This window comes from Solanum lycopersicum, chromosome 8 (assembly GCF_036512215.1).
Source record: "Solanum lycopersicum chromosome 8, SLM_r2.1".
In the NCBI taxonomy this organism is placed as follows: domain Eukaryota; kingdom Viridiplantae; phylum Streptophyta; class Magnoliopsida; order Solanales; family Solanaceae; genus Solanum; species Solanum lycopersicum.
This window is the reverse complement of record NC_090807.1, coordinates 8,810,407-8,831,808: the sequence shown is the minus strand read 5'-3', so window position 1 is coordinate 8,831,808 and position 21,402 is coordinate 8,810,407. Positions and strand designations below refer to the sequence as shown.

The following is a 21,402-nucleotide window of genomic DNA, read 5'->3' as shown; positions in this document are numbered from 1 at the left end:
CATTCATGAGTCATTAAAAACACCAGCTATACCTATGATGTAGTTTAAGACTTTGATCAAGTTCGTTGTGTAATGACCAACAATGACCTAATGTCATTACTTGAATCTAAATCACCTCTTGATTATCCTATCCTAACACCTTTAGTATCATTCGTTTCATAATGTGCATCATTTGAGGCTGGGCTGATTCATTCATTGGGAACTTTAACTTTAACCGACATAGATCATGTGACCATCATGAAATCTAGTGTCATTAAACCCCAGAGCGAAAAGAGGTGGAATCACCGGCCAAAGTGAACAAAAACATGCTAGCGTGCATGGGAATTGAAACCCGCCAAATCCCTATATTGGCAGTATAGGTTCGAAGACTAGGAGATATAAGGATACCCATACCCGGTATGCCGTACAGTCTTATCTAATGAGAGTTACGTGAACTTCCGCCCTTCCCAAAAGAAGGAATCACCGGTCATAGTTAGTCTATCGGTGCTCAGTATAAAGTTCCAATACATTCAACTCTTACGCCATGGAAGTTGGCTTCTACTATGAGGACATCATAGCTGAATACTTTCATTAGAGTGTTCATAGAGATTGGTCTCTTCATCAACTTTACACTATCATCGGTGAGTACGTTTTGGTAACATTCACTTAGGCTCATTTGAGATTACTCTCATCTTTTACATTAGCCTCATATCATGTAGTCACCACATTCATTAACATTAGCACATTTGCTCTTCATAATAACTCACCCCTTTTTATATGAATGCCGATTTCATCATATGGTAATGCACTTGGCCATTTAGTGTGTTTCACACTTTTACTTAACCCTTCTATGGCTTCATCATTTCATTTTTCATTTCATCATTTCATTGTTCATTTTGTCATATGCCAATGCACTTGGCCATTTAGTGTATCTTACACTCATTTTAATTTCTTTTTCTATAAAATCTCTCCTTTTGGCCGAGGGGTTGTGGGTTCGAACCTCCACAACCCCTTTTATTTCTTTATTTATTTCTCCTTGACTATATATCATTGACAATGAGGTTGTGGGATCAAACCCCCACAACCTCACTTTATTTTTATTGTGATTCTCCTTTACTGCCTAGAGGTCGTGGGTTCAATTCCACGCCTGAAATTTCTTTTATTTGTATTTTTAATTCTCCTTAATTCTTCCTAAGTGGTCGTGGGTTCGAATCCCACGCCTAATATTCCTTTTCTTTCCATTTTTCCTTTCTCCTTTACTTCCTGCGAAGTTGTGGGTTCGAATCCCACTCCTCTCATTTATTTTATTTTTCATTTTTTTCCTTTCTCCTTTATTGTCTGAGAGGTTGTGGGTTCGAATCCCACTCCTCTCATTTCTTTTCTTTTTATTTTTCATTTTCCACCCAAGGTCAGAGGTTCGGGTCCCACATGCCACATTCCCTTTTTCTCGCCTTATTTCATTGATTTTCAACATTGTGAGTTCACGGGTTCAATCCCCAGTGATGTCACATATTTTAGTTCATTTTTTCATAAAATGAAGTTCTCCTTAGCTTGGCCGAAACACATTAACAAGCTACTGGAAATTTTTGCAGCCGAATTTCTCACTTCTTTCACATTAATGTTTAGAAATTTTAAATACTTTTTTAGTGAGTTCTTTAGGTGCATTTTCAAGATTTCATTCGATAAAGAATTTCACTTGAATTAGCATATATACATCACTTATGAACATAACGATTTATATAAGTTTGTGCATGTAAGAACACAACCATAAAATGTTATTTTTTAACCTCAAACAAAATGAGTCACATCTACATTGTACACACATACATATCTTTTCAGAGAAACATAGGTTGTCATTCATACTATTCCAAATAACATTCATGAACATATTCAACACGGAAACACATTGCATGCCTAATATCTTCCAGCAAACATACTCAACCTACGAATTAACGAGAGCTAGTGACAGGGACATGCAACGGGAACAATCCCTGTTTTCATATTAGATATGACTGAATCATAAGGGGTCTCTTGGGAAAGTGACCAAGACATAAGAGAACCCATAACTTTTTGACGTTAAACTCTTGACTTGATGCCCAAAAAGTTCACCCAAGAACACGTCTACGCCTCGTCAAAATCAACACCACTCGAATGACAACCTCCCTTAGCCTAGTATGCGATTAACGTTTGTTTTCTTGTGATTTCGTGTCAGTTATTTAAGTGTGAAGAACTTGGTTTATTTTTCTTATTTTGCATCATATTTTAGAAGAGAAAATACATGAGGAGAGTGATAGAGACGTGAGAGAAAGAGGAGCGTGGGAGAGAAGAGTTTTCTTAGGATTAGGAGTCTAGTTTAGGACTTAGTCAATTAAGGTTTTTATTTTATTATTAAAAATAAGATTTGATTTTATTTTAATTCAGATAATAAATAATAAATATAAATTAATTACATTACTTTACCAACTTAAATAAAAAATAATTTAATTCATTGCTTCCACCTAGGTTCGAACCCGGATGGAGCAAGACTTTACTTCAAGAGCAAATTTTCGTCCCTCTCTCCCCAACATGCCCCTACACATTATTAATTAAATAATTAATTATATATGTAGGGTAATCACTATACTATCCTTAGCCTGGAAAAAGACCAATTTACCCCTAGACCCTCCAAACCTAAGATTTTTCCTTATTAAGTCCGATAAAGACTCCTTAAAGTAAATCTTCGTAATCTAGAGCCCTACATGGTTGGAACAAACCTTTCCAAGCTCAACTAACTCCCTAAGTTAGTTGGCTTAGTAGTAGCAAGGATTTAGAGGTTTGGTTCTACGTGCATCAATCTGTTTGAACCCTGGTCTAATCATAAGAATTCTTGACACATTAGGCATTTCATTTCTTATCCGTTATTAGGGTTGTTAAATTATCCCCCCACCCACCCACCCTTAGAAACATTTCTCCCCGAATGACACTACTCTTTACAAACAATAAGTAAGTTATCTATAGAATGTATGCATACATAGGTAATTTAATACTCCCCATTTTTGAATATCTGATTCACATATTAATATGATGGTGCACCTCCTTGAAACCTACTAGTAGGTTTACATTAACGGACTAAGGAAATCTTTCCTAAACTAGTCTCATTAAAGCATACAATATAAGTAAACATATAAGTCATACAAGTCAGCAACCAACATGATTAATCAAACATATTAACCTCATATTAGTGCATAAACACCATACACAGTCAAATACATGAAGGACTAATTAAGGCTACTCACCCGAGACTTCACCATAGGTGCCTTCATCTGCAACACTAGACTTGAGTGCGAAGAATCATTGCGTCCTTGGAGCCTCTTCACTTGGACAATTAGATTGAATCTCTCCGCCCCTTGTTCTTGATTTCTTTTAATCGTACAATCCTTCACCTTGTAACCCGGTTTGCCACAACTATAACAAGCATTAGTACCCATCATACACTCTCCTCCATGTAGTTTACCACACTTCCCGCATGGTGGTCTCTCCTGATATGTATCTACTTCATTGTTTCTCTTAACTCTGGACTCGAAATTCCTATCATGGCGACCCTTGGATGAAATTGACTCCCCTTGGTGGAAGATTCCATGCTTAAACCTGGGCTTATCCCTGATTTCAGTACTACTCTTCCTTATAAAATTCTCCTCGGCTTGCCTTGACCTGTTCCTTGCCCTAGTGTGTTTTCTCTTTCTGCTTTCCTCCACATGCTGGACATAGATCATAAGCTCGGAAAGTTCCATGTTTTCATGCAGCATAGCTGCCCTACACTCCTCCTTGAGATCCTCAGCAATCCTGTCAAGAATCTAATCATCTCGTCTCTGCTGTTAGACACAAGAGAAGTGGCATACATGGATAATTTCACAAACTTCAGGGAATACTCCTTGACTGTCATCGATCCCTGTTTAACGTTGATAAACTCCTCAACCTTGGCCTCCCTAATCTCCCTGGGGAAAAATCTCTCCAGGAAGACTGTCTTAAACAACTCCCAAATGACCGGGACTCCACCCAAAGTTCGGCTATCTTGCCACATATTGCACCAAATCTGTGAAACATTCTTGAGTTGGTAGGAAGCCAACTCTGCTTTCTTAGTATCTCTGGCCCCCATAGCCACTAAAATCTTATGCACCTCATCCAAAAAATCATGGGGATCCTCTGAATTCTTAGATCCTGTGAAAATATGAGGATACATCCTCGTGAAGTCTCTCGGCCTGTCAGTCATGCTATGCTCTGGTGGGTTCTCCCTGTCAACATTCTGCTGGTTGACCTGGGCAGTCATGGCATGAGCCTGCATAGTGATGGCTTGTGCCATCTGGGACAGAGATGCCCGCGCCTCCGCATCATCAACCCAACTTAACAAGCATACCCAATTCTTCAGCTGGAGCCTGGGGTGGAACCTGATTGTTCCCAACAGCTGCTACTTCTCTCATCTGACCAATAGTTCTCCTAGTGTTCATTCTCCGTAATCAACAGGGATTCATGTTAGAGACGCTCATCAAAATCATGAAATTCAAACATTATAAAGGCACGATAAGATAAGAAGAAGGGAAATTTCCCTACGCAGCATGCAGTCTATATTCCAGGATAGTGGTGCACTTCACTACCATGACATAGAAACTACTCAATGTGGTTGATGTAAACTTATTATCCTCGGAATTTAACGTAACGCTCTAACACCAAATTTGTCACGACTAAATTCGAGACCCCAGATTATACTGGTATCGTTGACCTCTCAAAGTTCGTAGACAAGCCTACTTACGTCATTTTTACTTCGTCTAAGTTAATTTTAGCGGAAAATTTGAAACTTTTTGTTTCTTAACATGCAAACTAAACATTCTACTACACAGGTTATTGATCACCATCAACCATCCAACATTAAAATCATCAAATGAAAGAAACAGTTTATTATAACAATAAAGATGTACTCGCCAAAATGGTACCAATACAATGTCTGAAAAAAACGGGAACGCTAGTGGAACATAATCCACTAGCTTAATCCTAAAACTAAGCTAGAATGTAAATAGGCAATCATCCTTGAAAGCATGAGGGCCTAACAACTCCGGATGAATGCACAATGTCCGGATAACTGCAGTGTTGATCCTGTAGCTCTAACGTCCACCTGTGCCTGCACCTAAAAGTTTAGAGTTGTATAGGGTTAGTACACATTTGTACAAAGAGTGGGTATATTCAAGCACACACCAAGGACATGCATGTGTAAGAATATCTCTTTCCTAGCAACATGATTATAGCAGGTCAAGTCAGTGGACTTGCCAAATTAAGATTAGGAAAGTGAGTAAACTTTCAAAATTTTTATTAGGAAAGTTTAGGAGATTTCAAAATTTGGATTAGGAAAGTTATGCCATGAGAGTAACATGCATCATCATACTTAACAGTTTGCACACAGCACACAACAGCGTACGTATAGCACATATCATAATTCCTTTAACACATAACGTTGTTCATATCATTCATTCAAATTCCATGAGACCTTGGAATCATGGACTTGATATTATGACTTGCCAAAAATGAGGGCTCAACATATGGGACCTCAACTAAGGAGTATGCTTTAGCAAACACAGAGTCTGCTTTGTTCATTAATACGTACTTCATTTCATTTCATTCATGGGTCAGTGTAAACACCAGCTATACCTAGGATGTAGTTTAAGACTTTCATCAGGTTCGTTGTGCAATTACCAAGAATGACCTAATGTCATTACTTGAATATAACCCACCTCTTGAATATCCTATCCTAACACCTTTGGTATCATTCGTTTCATTGTGTGAATCATTTGAGGCTGGCCTGATTCATTCATTGGAAACTGTAACTTTAACTGACATAGCTATGTGACCATCATGAAATCTAGTATCTTGAAACCCCACATAGAAAAGAGGTGGAATCACCGTCCAAAGTGACCCAAAACATGCTAGCGTACATGGGAGTTGAACCCTGTCAGATCCCTATATTGGCAGTATAGATTCAAAGACTAGAAGATATAACGATACCCATACCCAACATGCCGTACAGTCTCATCTCATGAGATTTATGTGTACTTCCGTCCTTCTTGAAAGAAGGAATCACCGATCATAGTTAGTCTATCGGTGCTCAGTATAAAGTTCCAATACATTCAACTCTTACATCATGGAATATTGTTTCTAGTACGAGGACATCATAGCTCAATAGATAATTTCTCATCTCATCATTAATATTTAGCGTGTTAGACTCAATACTTTCATTTGAGTGTTCATAGAGACTAGTCTCTTCATTAACTTTAAACTCTCCTAGGTGAGTACGTTTTGGTAACATTCACTTAGGCTCATTTGAGATTGCTCACATCTTTTACATTAGCCTCATATCATGTAGTCACCACATTCATTAACATTAGCATATTTGTTGTTGCTTTCGTCATATGCCAATGCACTTGGCCATTTAGTGTATATTACACTCGTACTTAACCCTTCTAGGGTTTCATCATTTCATTACATACATCTTAAGTTTCACTTATTTTAAATCATATGTTAGATTTATTGGTCTAAACATACCAGCCATGAGGCTTCATTCATTGTTTGTTAAGTGACTCATATCTTCCTAAGATTATGTAGTACAAGACTTATGTATCTTGTATGTATGCCAAGGTATCGATTTCGATCAAACTAGGTGGAATTATTCTTGAACATTTATTTTTACGTATGGTTTAGGTGTCAGTACGGAAATTAGGGCAAGGCAAAACCAAGTTGTAACCTCTTGGACAATAATTACATTTTTCCTTGACTTTATTTTTTAGTATTCATGACATTGGGACCCTAGATCGAGCCCAAACACCTTCGATTTATTTTTCCCATAGTTTTTCTCTACATTTTTTACTCAATGGGATTAAGAGGATGTGGGATTGAACACCCACAACATCATTTTCTTTTAATTTCGTTTTCTTTAAACTCTCTTCTTTTAGCCGAGGGGTTGTGGTTTCGAACCCCCACAACCCCTTTTATTTCTTTATTTATTTCTCCTTGAGTATATGGCAAACTCCCACAACCTCACTTTATTTTTATTGTAATTCTCCTTTACTGCCTAGAGGTCGTGTGTTCAATTCCACGCCTGAAATTTCTTTTATTTGCATTTTTAATTCTCCTTAAATCTTCCTAAGAGGTTGTGGGTTCAAATCTCACGCCTCACATTCCTTTTATTTTCATTTTTCCTTTCTCCTTTACTTACTGAGAAGTTGTGGGTTCGAATCCCACTCCACTCATTTCTTTTCTTTTTCATTTCTTTCCTTTCTCCTTTATTCTCTGAGAGGTTGTGGGTTCGAATCCCACTCCTCTCATTTCTTTTCTTTTCATTTTTCATTTTCCAGCCAAGGTCATAGGTTTGAGTCCCAAATGCCACATTCCCTTTTTATCACCTTATTTCATTGATTTTCAACATGGTGAGGTCACGGGTTCAATCCCCAGTGATCTCACATATTTTGGTTTATTTTTTCAAAGCATGAAATTCTCTTTAGCTTGGCCGAAACTCATTAACAAACTACTGGATGTTTTTGCAGCCGAATTTCTCACTTCTTTCACATTGAATGTTCAGACATTTTAAGTAGTTTTTTAGTAAGTTGTTTAGGCCCATTTTTAATATTTCATTCGATAAATAATTGCACTCAAATAAGCATTTGTGCATGTAAGAACACAACCATAACATGTTATTTTTGAACCTAAAACCAAAGGAGTCGCGGCAACATTGTACACACACACACATATTTTTGGAGAAACATAGGTTGTCATTCATACGATTCCAAACAACATTCATGAACATATTCAACACAAAAACACATTACATGCCTAATATCTTCCAGCAAACATACCCAACCTACAATTCAACGGGAGCTAGTGACAGGGACATGCAACGGGAACGATCTTAGTTTTTGGATTAGATTTGACATAACCTTAAGGGGTCTCTTGGGAAAGGGACGAAGAGAGAAGATAATTCATACCTTTTTGACGTTAAACTCTTGACTTGCTGGTCAAAAAAATTCACTCAAGAACACGTCTAAACCTCCTCAATATCAACTCCACTCGAATGACAACCTTCCTTAGCCTAGTGTGTGATTAACGTTTGTTTTCTTGTGATTTCGTATGAGTTCTTCAAGTGTGAAAAACTTGGTTTATTTTTCTGCTTCTGTATTTTACTTTGGAAGAGATAATACCTGAGTGAGAGTGATAGAGACGTGACAGAGAGAAGAGCATGTGAGAAGAGTTTCTTAGAATTAGGAGTCTAGTTTAGGACTTAGTCAATTAAGGTTATTATTTAATTATTAAAAATATAATTTCCTTTTATATTAATTCAGATAATAAATAATAAATATAAATTAATTACATTAATTTACCAACTTAAACATAAAATAATTTAATTCATTGCTTCCACCTAGGTTCGACCCGGAAGGAGCAAGACTTCACTTCAAGAGCCAATTTTCGGCCCTCTCTCCCCAAAATGCTCCCCCACCTTATTAATTAAATAATTAATTATATATTTAGGGTAATTACAATACTACCCTTAGCCTAGAGAAAGACCATTTTACCCCAAGACTCTCCAAATCTAAGAATTTCCCTTTTTAAGTCCTATGGAGAAACATTCAAGTAAATCTTTGTATTTGAGAGCCCTACATGGTTAGACCCAAGATTTCAAAGCTCAACTAACTCTCCAAGTTAGTTAACTTGGCTGTAGCAAGGGTTCATAGGTCTGGTTCTACGCGCATCAATCCGTGTGAACCATGATCTAAACATAGGCATTCTTGACACATTAAGCTTTTCTTATCTTGTACATTTTTAGGGTTGTTACATTAATTATATGTTGTTCATAATTTATGAAACTTTATTTTATGGTTGATATAGCTGAGTAAGTGATATTTCTTTTTGTTAATTTTCTCAAATGTGAAGTTATGAAATGATGTATTGGCTCTTTGTTGAATATATTGAGCCATATGAGCAGGAGAAGGAAATTCCTCAAATAATATGAAATGATGAAATGTATGCATAATTGGTAGATGGTATAGTTTCTACTTCTTAAAGATGTATTATTGTAGTTCAGAACGTAGTTAATGTTTGATGCTTTTCTAGAGAATTATAATTATATATGTGTGTGTGTGTGTGTGTGTGTGTGTGTGTGTGTGTGTGTGTGTGTTGGTCGGGCTGCTAGTCTTGAGTCATAGATTCCACAAAGATTTTTAAAGTATCATTCGAGAATGAATGTTCCCCAAGGGGGGGGATAATATTATACCTCGGAAATCATATGACCTAAGCTAGAGCCTCACCTAATGAATAATGATTTTAAATGGTGTTTCCAGACCTAAACTAATGTAGCTAACTTGATTTTGAAGTATTATAGCCAAAACGTCACAGAACAACCATGATGTCCACAAACTAGTGAAATTGAACTAGTAGACATCCTTAGGTCTTCTAGAGTTTTTAAAAGTGCTGTATGAAGGGAAAAACTTGTAAAAAATACTTTAAATAGGTAAAAATATGTTTTAGGGATCAAAAATTCCAGTTGTGACCACCCAAGGACCACCATAGGGGTCCTTGAGAAGGACCCAAGCATTTGCAAGGAGGCTGCCAAGGCGCTAGCAGACAACCCTTTTTGGAGGTGCTCACGTGTCATGCGCCCTACACTTAAAAGGAAAAAAGTTCCTTGCGATACGGGCTTGTCACGAAACTCCCTGCCTTAAATTAAATTCAAGGAACAAGATTTGAAAGTGCCCACGCAATGCGCAGGTATGTCCCACATTGGGTTGCATCATTTAAAAGTCAAGTTTGACTTAACAAAAAGGGAAAACTAAGTGAGGGGTATTTTGGATATTTTAGGGTATTGTTATATATTGATTTTAAGTAAGTTTTAAATCATTTTTACCCACCCGAATCAAATGCCCAAACGTAAACCCAAATTGCTCTGGCCTTTCAATAAATTCTCTCTCTACCCAACCTCCATTGAAGAGCATTGAAAAATCAAGAAGAAGACCCATTCTCCAAGTTTTCTACACAAATAAGTATTTAAAGTATTCATCAAGGTATGAATTCTTTAACTCTTGGGATTCCTTTCCCCAAGAGGTTCCTTCAAAGATGATTTCAAATCCCTCAAAATCAAGGGTCTTTCTCTACACATGTGTCTTCTTTTAAAACCTAAATAGAGGATAAATTATGATGAACTATGATTATTATTCAGTGTTTTTTAAGTGTATAATGATGGGTAATTGTTGTTTTTCACTTGAAATTCCGTAGGACCCATGTTCTTCCCAATTTCATAAATCTTGGATCCTATTTTAACGAATTTGTTATAGATGATGAATATATCAATTTCTATATTGGTGTTAATTGTGTTATTACTTCATGGACTGCCTTATATTATATATTGATTATTTTTTTTTATCAGATTCTTTAAGAACCCATGAATGTCCCTCTTCTCCTAACCCTAACTCTTGAATTATGTTGAATTATGATTAGAGGTTATGGAATTGAGTATGATCTTGTATAATTGACTATCATATGATGATGATAATTGATTGTATGGGTAAATATAATTGATTTTGGATTATTTCTTGAAAGGGTTTCATGGAGGCCATGGGTATGAACTTCAAGGTCATGAACCTGTTAATATAGTATTGTTGGCTTATCTTTGGTAATGTTTGTTAAGTTAAGTATGAATGATAGAGTTATGAATATATGGTCATGCTATGAATATGAGGGTTGTGAGATTATGATAGGTGTGCTATGATGAGGTTGAAGGTAATTCCTATGTGTATCTTATGATTATGCTATGATGTAATCTTCTCACATAATTTTGGGTTTGTGATGAAAGGACTTTATCATACTTAAACCTATGATCTATGAACATGTTATATGAGGGGTTAAACTCCTAATACCTATGTTATGAATAATGTTAAGGAAGACTTAATGATACTTTAAAAAGGGAATTTAGCTTAGCACTGAGTGAACTTGACATTGAGAGGTATTCCTTCACAAAGGAAGGGAGGTTCACACTATGTTCTCTCATGAGGTGAAAACTACAATGATAATAAGCATAAACAGAGTTTCTTGTAACAACATTTTAGTTCCTTAACTATGTGCTCCTATAGGAAACCTAGCTAGTGGATCCACCTAGATGATATCATGATGTATATGTCGTACCTTGTCAAGTAGGACACCCTCCTTTCGGTGTGAGGGGTTGACACCGGATTTCATGTTAGCTCACATGGTCTATGTCGGTTATGGCAAAGTTATTGTTAAAGTAAAATGAATGAATTAAAGTAATAAGGTGAACACTAACTAGGACTAGTTAATTGGTGTTACTTACTGTAGTTAAAGGTATAAGGCTTTGCCTATACATTGAAAAAGTGGACCTTCAAGGGAATTCTATGGTAGGTTATTTATGTTTCTATGTTATAAATGAAATGCTTGATGTTGGTATCATATGATGTTCATTTGACTTGGTATACATTATGTTAGTCTAAATTTTTATGCATGATCTTGACTAAACTTTTTATGATGAGGTTTGAGGTAAAAGACAACACTTATGGTCTCTTTGCTAGTTTACTTGGTCTATGTGGGTTTATGGGGATTCACATACACATTGCATTAGTAGACTTAAATCGGGGTTATGAGTAAGGTATTGTGATTTATTGATAAAATGAACTCTAAATATGAAATGTTGATTATACATTTCGCTTTATTATGATATTACTCTTAAATATGAATATGAATATATATCATTGTTGTTATGTTATGGACTTGTATATGTTCTTGAAATGTACATAAAGCTTGTTAAGTGAAAGTAGCATGTCCATAACAAAATTCCCTTTGTGAATGTCTTCAAATGTTTTACTTGCATATGTATCCGTACTTAAAACATGTGGTTTCCACTAACCGATAGCTCTTCTATTTCTATGTATTTGTTGGTTCGAGCCATTGAGGTACTTCAAGGCTATTTCTCTAAAAGCTTGGATTGTTCCCAAGTTAGTGAGTCCTGAAAACCTAAGACAAGGCCTATGAATCTAGTTTTTTTTATTTAGCTATTAATGAAAGACAATGTTCTATTTCCTATTTCAAGGACTATGTCATATTCTCTTATAAGATTTTTAATGATGTAAGAGTTTTGTCCCATTTCTCATTCTCTTAGGTTTTAGATAGTCATGTGAGATAATTATAGATTCTATTTAGATAAATGGGAAGTGAAATAAAACTTCAAATGAAAATTAATAAGTTTTCCAATTTTAATTCTATCAATGATGCAATGATGTATGCTAAGGGTTTGTCTAAGGCCTTTTGAGGATGAAGATGCTGGTTACGACTAGGGGGTGCTCTTTGGTCGTGACACACCTAATGAACCTATGAGCTATTATTCTGAATTATGTATGAGGAAGGGTAAATTACTCCTCCATGCTTGTAAATTCAAAGACTTAATATGTAATTGTGGGATGTAATGTTTAGCACCGAGTGGATATTGAATATGATATGGGAATACCCTTCCGAGAGAGGGCGGATTATATAATATATCTCATGAGATGTAATCTTCCCCGCTATAAAGGGTGGGTTTTTAGTAAAAATCTTTGTATCCCATAACTATGAGCAATCATAGGTCTTTAGCTAGTTGATCAACCTAAAAGCTATACTCTTAGTTCTAGCTGAGACAAGTGAGACACCTCTTTTTGTTGTGGGGCATGACACCGGATTCCACGTCTATCTAACATAGTCTATGTTGGTTGAGGCTAATTCCCAAGCTACTAATGAAGTTAATATATCAACTATGGTTGCTTAAGGATTTTCTTTAGCATACATAGGGTTACGGGACTTCACTTATACATGGAACAAGTAGACTTTGACAGTATTGATGGTGGGTTCCTATTATGATGTGAGTACTTGTACATTAGTTATGCTTATGATACATGTTTTTACACCAAGATACATGATGATTCTCACACTTTATAAAATGCTCACTTTTCAAATAAATTGTCCCTTTTGAGCATGTTTTACATTATTTTGGGCTTGATTATCATATATAGTACATTAAATGTTCTATCCCATATTTGCTTGATTATCATACATAGTACATTAAATGTTCTATCCCATATTTTTTGAACTTTTATAGTAAGTATAGGTTCCAGCGTTTGAGGATATTGTCCCATCTAGAGTCAAAGCTTGGGTTGAATACACTTCGAGCTTTTGGTATGTTCTTATGGACTCGAGGACAAGGACTTTTATTGTTGTTTCCATTTAGTTTTTGTATTAGACATTTTCATCTTTTCTATTGTGAGGGTTATGACCCTATTGTGTTGAGACTTCGATTATATTAGATGGCTTAATAAGAATATGTATAAATTGCACTTACTTTTATAAAGATTTTTATTAAAGTCTTGAAATTATTTTTTTTCTCGTTATTATTTTAAACTTATGTGATGATGATAAGCGAAGTGTCTTACTTGGTCCCTTTCGGGATTCCATATGTCATGTTACGTCTAGGGGGTACCTATGAGTTATAACATATTATTTGACTTGATGCGGCGCCTCAATCAAAATTCAACTTATTAAGTGCTCACTTGGCCTTATTTTCTAGCTTTACCAGAAAATGGCATGACTTCCCATATACAAGTTGGTAGAGGGACATACATATGGAAGTCTTTAATGTGATGCAATGGTCCCAGAGAGCATCATCAAGACTTCTTGACTAGTCCTTTTTGTTGGCGTTCAGATTCTTTGCAAGGAATATCTTTATCTCTCTATTTGATATTCCAACTTTCCCACTAGATTTAAGATGGTAAGGAGATATTTTTCCACTAATGCCTTGAACAATATTTTACCAAAACTGGGAACCTCCATCGCTAATAATCTCCCTAGGTGTACCAAATTTGGAGAAGATGCTCTTTTTCAGGAATGCGGTGATACTTTTACATACCTTGTTTGAAAGCACAATTGACTTTACCTATTTTGATACTAGTCAATCACAACAAGATTATAATTCATCCAATGTTAACCCACAAATGTACCCATGAAGTCAAGACCCAAAACATCAAATAACTCAATCACCAATATCAGATTCATATGTAGATCTTGATTCTTTTAAATTCCTCCTTCTCAACATACACTCATGGATCCTAAATGAAAGTTATTCTCAAAAAACATTTATTCAAAGAGGAATTCTTCAACTCAGAACTAATACATATTCACAATTTCATATCATGAAGTTCTATAGACAACTCTATTTAATGCACTACAACATGAGGAAAACAATTCACATAAACCATTTTCTTTTAAAACACAACTTTTCATAAACATGTTGTAAAGACTCAGGAAGCCCCCAGAGTTGCCACAAGGCCACACGGATTATTCATTTCATATGGTACTAAAAATAAGTAAGAATATAAAACTTTCTTAACACGCAAATAGTACTTTCATTAAATACCAAGTGGAGACTTTCAAAAACATTTAACTTTACAATATTTCATTTCAACCATCTAATACTTTAGAGTAAAACTTTTGGACTAAGCCCATACAAGACTAAAAAGACATAAGGAGCATATGGGTCTTGTCCTCGAATCTATGAGGACTCACCAAAAGTTCATCTTCAACCCTTAGAAACCTATCCATCATCCATGCATACCAAGAACTCCAATACCTATAGTTTATTAAAACGGGAAAAGAAGGGGTTAACATATTAATGCACTAAGTATGGAAGGCATGAAAAAACCATGCAAAAAGGGACATTTAGTATAGAATTGTTGTTTCATGACATTTTGATAAAAAGCTTCATCGTATGAATTTAAGAGATATAACACCAATTCATATTCACATATAAATCCCTTTTCAAGTAAAATCAACATGTAAAACTCAATTTCCATATTCAATCAAATGAAGCCTTTTCATCATTTTAGACTCTCTATATAAGGTAACTCTAAAACTCACCTGAGTAAGACATGAAGAAACCACCCATACACCCTTTCCTAGCACACCTAGGTGATCCTCAAAGTTCCCAAGATAAGAACCTTTCTATTATACATACTTTAACTAAGTCAACAATATTCATTTAAAGTCATTTAGGATACAAATAGTCAAATAGGCGACTTCACATAATGGTCTTGGAAGACTTAGGGAACTCATCCTATCACCTTCATAGCCTACTCGTGCCATGTGTAGATAGTGTCCCATTCCACTACCTACATGTTGTAGAAATTCTCCATTACTAGAATTCACATCCCACATGATGAAAATAGACATTGACTAACATAGACCATACTAGCTAGGTATGGAATCTGGTGTCATAAGGACCGCACACCGTGGAAGGAGTTCTACTTGCCAAAGGTAGAAGTAGGACACATCCCATGTTGGCACATGGTTAAGGGATATCAAGGGCTTCTTTGTACTCTAATATCATCCTCATGTAGAGATACTAGCACAAGAATATCCACTCATTCATTTGCCGTTGTTCTAATATAGTAAGTGTAGTATTTGAAAAGGTACCATTTTTTTAATCCTACAAACTCATAATAACTCTACCAAGAAGGGGTCCACAAGAGCTGCCAATCAAAGTTCATGAGGATAGCTCTTATGACTTCCTTGAATATGGTTGCTTGTCATTCCGGGAAACCCATCTCTAAGTCCATCATTCCACTCAAGAAGGACACCATCTAGGCCCGCGATCAAGGCTTCTTTATGAGCCTTCTTTTCATATTCAAGGTTTTACATTAGTCTTTCATAGAAGGGTACCTACTTTAGGTCTACGGATCCTAGACTTCCATTCATTCATAAATACATGACAAGCGTGCCTAGGCCTACCAAGTCAAGAGATCACATTCACATAATTTTCATGCATCAGGTAGGGACAACTAGGTCTACCAGCAAGATAGGATATCAACATATAAATACTCTTCTTAGTCTATCATCATCACATACCAGAATTTAGAGGAAGATGCTTTCCCTCACCATATCACATAGTTTTACACAAGGTCACCTCAATATCAAATGAACACCTTCACATTATGATCCTTTCACAAGACCACAGATATAAACCATAATAACTTCATTTTATACATTTATATAAGCCATAGCACCTTCTACATAGTCATATTACTTCATATAACAAACTTCACCTTATACCATCATATTAACTCTAACATGATAAGTGGACAGTACCAATCAATAGCAATTCTATATCAATTCTACATTAACTAAGGGAATTAGGTCAACTTTCCTTCTTCCAAAATTCCAAGATCACTAATCATTAACATCTTCAACAATTCACAATGTAATAGGATAATTAACCGTAGAAATCAACAATGCAACGTAAATCTAAACTCAATACTATCATCTTTAGATCATAAGAAATTAACCAATTCATAAGCCAAATTTAAATATTTGAGAAGATCAAGGGTTCATGGAGATTTTCATTTGAAAAAATTATTTTAACATCAATAATATAATATCTAATTACTTGAAAAAGTTTTATGCAAGAATCCATGACTTAGAGTGAAAATTGGACCTTTTCATAAACTTTGAAATCTTTAAAATCACTTTAAAATTGGCTCTAAGTTTATAGCAAGCCTTAGATAAAGAACTCCCATACCTTATTAGATGAAAAACTGCGATAATTGAAGAAAAAATCCATTAGAATCCACAATCCTAGCTCCATTTTGACCTTGAGCTTCCATGGGAGGTTTCTAGAGAAAACTCTGGAGGGAAAGGATTTCGATTTAAGTGTTTTATTTTTAAAAAAAGGGTTAAATCAGTTCAACACTCTTAAAATACCTTAGCACGTCCATGCACTTAAAAAGTCTTGAGGTGAATTAACCAACACACTCCTAAGTTGGACAAAATGTAGCAGGGAATTGAAGTCCCAAACAACGACCCATCAATGGGTTCCATCGTTTGGGTCAGAGGCTCAAAAATTTGCGGGACTTTCTGGCCAGATCGACGCCCAGATTGACGAGGTGTCAATTGATTGTCTGGCCATTGTTTGGGTCATCGTTTTGTGTTGCCATGAAGCTTCATGTCCAAAGGATGGGGTCCTCCTCAAGGGCCTCTCTTGGGTCCTTGGAGTCCAACCCGGACTTTAAACCCCGAAACCTTCTCATCTAAGTCCTAGGGTCCTATTTACTATTTTAGACCTCAAAAAACACAATAAATTTCCATCAAAAGACTAAGGCACATACAAGAACATAGACAGCTAGTCTCCGAAAGTCCTGTTCATCCCTTGATGTTTGACCTCAAAATCTAACAGACTAACCTATAAACTCTTTTATACACTAAATTATCTTGTTAACAGCCCTTAAAACACAAGTAAACTCAATTCTATCATCATTAGATCATAAGCAATTAACCCATTCATAAGCCAAATTAAGAGATTTCAGAAGATCAAGGTTTAATGGAGATTTTCATTGGCAAAAATCAGTTTAATATCAATAATATCATATCTAATGATTTGAAAACGTTTCATGCACGAACCCATGACTTAGAGTAAAAACTGGACTTTTTCATAAACTTTGAAATCTTTGAAATCTCTTTAAAATTTTATACAAGGTTATATAAATCATTAGATAAAAAACTCTCATACCTTATTAGATCAAAACCCATAAGAATTGAAGAAGAAATCCATTGGAATCCACAATCCTAGATCCATCTTGACCTTGAGCTTCCATGGGGAGGGGAGGGGTTTGGAGAAAACTTTGGAGGAAAATGGTTTTGATTTAGGTGTTAGGGTCTAAAGGAGGTTTAATCACTTTAATAATATTAAATACCTAAAACACCCAAAACAACCATCCATTTACTTAAAAAGACTTTGGTTGAAGATACCAACTCACCCTTAAGTTAATCGAAATGTTGCTAGGAATTGCAGACCCAAACGATGCCCCGTCAATGGGGTCCGTCATTTGGTAAGAAGTTCAAAAAGTTGCAGGACTTGCAGGCCAGATCGAAGCCCAGACTGACGATCTATGAATTGATTGACTGGTCATCGTTTGGTGTATCTTGCCACCTTCTTGAACAAAGGATGGGGTCCTCCTCAAGGGCCCCTCGTGGGTCCTTGGTGGAGTCGTACCTGTACATTAAACCCTGAAACCTGCTCATATAAATCCTAGGGTCCTCTTTACTATTTTAGACCTTAAAACACACACTAAACTTCCATAAAAACACTAAGGCACAAAAAGCAGATAGACGACTAATCTCTGAATGTCTTGGTCATCCTTTGACGTTTGACTTCAAACTCAACCAAACTAACCTATAAATTCGTTTACACACTAAATTATCTAGTTAACATCCCTTAAAACACAAGTGAAGCTCTAGTTCAACCTAGTTAATTTTGAGGGTTGTTACACATGCACCACATAAGGAAATCATGGCAACACATAAACACACAATAACCTTACTATATATGTATACTATCTTCCCCTCGGAGAAAGCTTACTCAACTCTTCTAAATATCATCTATAACCCAGACAACAATGGAGCTCATGCATACTAAATACAACATCAACATCTATCATACTAAATCTATCAAGTCATAAAAGACAAGCAATACAAAAATTTATATGAAGCATAAAACACATACCGGTAGAAACATAATTAGGTCACTCTTGATAATCCCTAGATTGGACAGCACAGGACCTATTCTTTTTTTTAGCAGTCTCATTGTCACAACCGGGGAGTACTCTCTAGAATTCACACGCCGTACTTGACCATTCGGAGGTCTTATACAAGCCCTTAGCATTCATTAATTGCATTGTCATAAAATTAGCAAAAAATTTAAAACTTTTCATAGAATAAGTCAACGCTAAAACATCACTTCATTTAAAAACCATAAGTACATAGTTAAGTCAGTAAGTCTCGATATGCCATCTTAGACAAAACTCTAATAGAATAAAATAGGGACACGAACATTGACAACATAAAAGAATACTCTAAACTATTCATGAACTTAAATAACTCTTGACATAGAGGTCCTTGAATAATTGAAGACACACTTGAACTTGGGAATAGTTATCTGAGCTCTTCATTCTAGGAAAGATTCTCTAGCCATCACCACCTACACTTTGCGTGAAAAGATGAAGAAGAATGATATTAGTACAAGAATGCACTAAGTATGATAACCATGAAAAACATGATTTAAAGAGGACATTTAGTTAGAAACATGCATATTGTCCATTAGAGAAACCTCACAAGCATTTGATACAATAAGGACAATATAGTTCACATACTCTAAACCTTGTGCTCTCATTACCAAGTTTGTCACGACCTAAGGGTACACCCTCGACGTAACATGAAGTACTTGACCCTGAAGGGGTGTCATAAAAGACCTCAACATATCATAACATAATATAATAGAAAAGTATGGAATATTTAAAAAATTATGCATACAATCGAAGTCTTTATATAAATGAAAGCAGAAGTCTTGCTACACTTTTGTCTCAAACCATCTAAACATGAATTGAATAAATATTTCGTACAAAGCCCATACAAAGTCTAAAATATAAATAAAATTTCATAAATGAAATGAGTGTCTAAATATAAATAAAATTTCATAATTGAAATGGGTGATCAATTTTTGGTGCTATGAGGACTCACCAATCTTCAATCTTTTTGCCCCTTTGAAACTTAGCCTCCAAATACTACTCAATCTCTTAAACCTTACATTTGATTAGAATGTAAGCAAGTGTATGCGTTAGTACAAGATGTACCAAGTATGCTAGCTAGCATAACATTATAAGAGCATCTCAAAAGGTTTAGTCAAAATGATATATAAGAATAAGATATAATACCATAGTCATAGCATAAACTCCAAAATAAGTATCATATAGACATAAGTCAATTATAGGTCATAATTAATAAGCATAGGAGATATATCATGTCCATGGAAGTCTTTACTTAGACCTTCATAGTAACATTCTTCAACCCTTAGTATTTCATATTATAAAAGAACTACTTCTCAAGCCACCTTAAAGCATACTTGTTCCATTCATGAATGGCATCCCATAATACCATCCAAGCTAAGTACCCTTTTTTGGTCATTTTTGGGCATAGTCCACATCCATAGTCAATACACAGATTTTCATGTCATAAGATCTCTATACTCCTAACTATCCTCAATACTTGTGCAATACATGGGTGGCATCCCATAATACCCCGCACACACTAAGCATATCCTTGAAGTCACAATATTCATGATTACTATTCATAGGTTTCATTTATGACCTACTTAATATAGAAAAGGAACAATCAAGTTTAGTCATTCATGTCATGGAGGGAATCTATATCAACAATCCTTGCTAAGCATACATCATATAAGTAAACACTTCATAGGTATGTTCAAGTCATCCTAGTACAATGTTCGAATGATATCCCATACTACCATTAACACTAAGTAGTTCTTTCTTTAGGCTATCTTACTTAATGATTAATATTTATAATTCTAGACTACCAAAGAATAACACCCTATTAGGCTAGACCTAACCACCATGGCAAATACACTATCATGCAAAACTAAACTACAGAATAAAGTGTACAATTATTTCAATCTAGATACCATACCAGCATTACATAATACTAATGCAAGCTATCCTTAGGAGAGTATGAATTCTCAATCCCAAGCTATTATTAGGAGAATATGATCTCTCCATCCTAAGCTACCCTTAGGAGAGTATGATGTCCTAATCGTAAGCTACCCTGAGGAGAGTATGATGTCTCAATCCTAGTCTATCCCTAGGAGAGTATAAGACCTCAATACTAAGCTACCATAAAATGATCTTTGTCTAACCAAGTCATGCTACCATGAAGGCATTCTAACAATGCTTGTTCAAGCTAACCATAGGAGAGTATAGATATTCAATCCTACGTTACCATGCCTTAACTTTATTTATCATTAATTATGAGCTAATGAAGCATTTCATATCAAAATAATCAACTGATCACTATATTTAAGACGAATACAGTTAGTTGATCATGTAATTACTCTACAATAGATAAGCATATATGCTTGATTATTTTCAATGGATGGCTCATCTATTCCAAAAAATATACATATTAGACATTTGTTGTAACAAATTTCTATAATTGTTACAATAGATGAATCATCTATTGCAACAGATCAGCATATATAGGTCATCTATTAGAATCGAATAATACAAATTAGACATTTGTTGCAACAGATGGTTATCTATTGAAACAAATAATGCATTGAGATTATAACTAAACTTATAAATTCAAGGTAATTATAATGAAATAACTATATTTATCACTAATTATGGGATGATGAAGCATTTCATATAAAAATAACAACTTGATCACTTTATTTAAGACGAATACAATTTGTTCATCATGTAATTACTCTACTATACATCAAAAATGTAATTGAACTTATTAATTAAAAGGGAATTATAACTA

At 35.3% G+C, this 21,402-nt stretch overlaps 1 protein-coding gene across 1 annotated transcript; it reads right to left on the bottom strand.

Annotated features, from left to right (window-relative positions):
- Positions 1 to 3,236: 3,236 nt before the first annotated feature.
- LOC101259770 (uncharacterized) lies at positions 3,237 to 4,318 on the bottom strand. The gene is made up of 2 exons (XM_004244798.1): positions 3,858 to 4,318; positions 3,237 to 3,801 (listed from the first exon to the last, which is right to left on the bottom strand). The coding sequence occupies exons 1-2, from the start codon at positions 4,316 to 4,318 to the stop codon at positions 3,237 to 3,239; spliced, it is 1,026 nt and encodes a 341-aa protein (XP_004244846.1).
- Between the last annotated feature and the right edge of the window lie 17,084 nt (positions 4,319 to 21,402).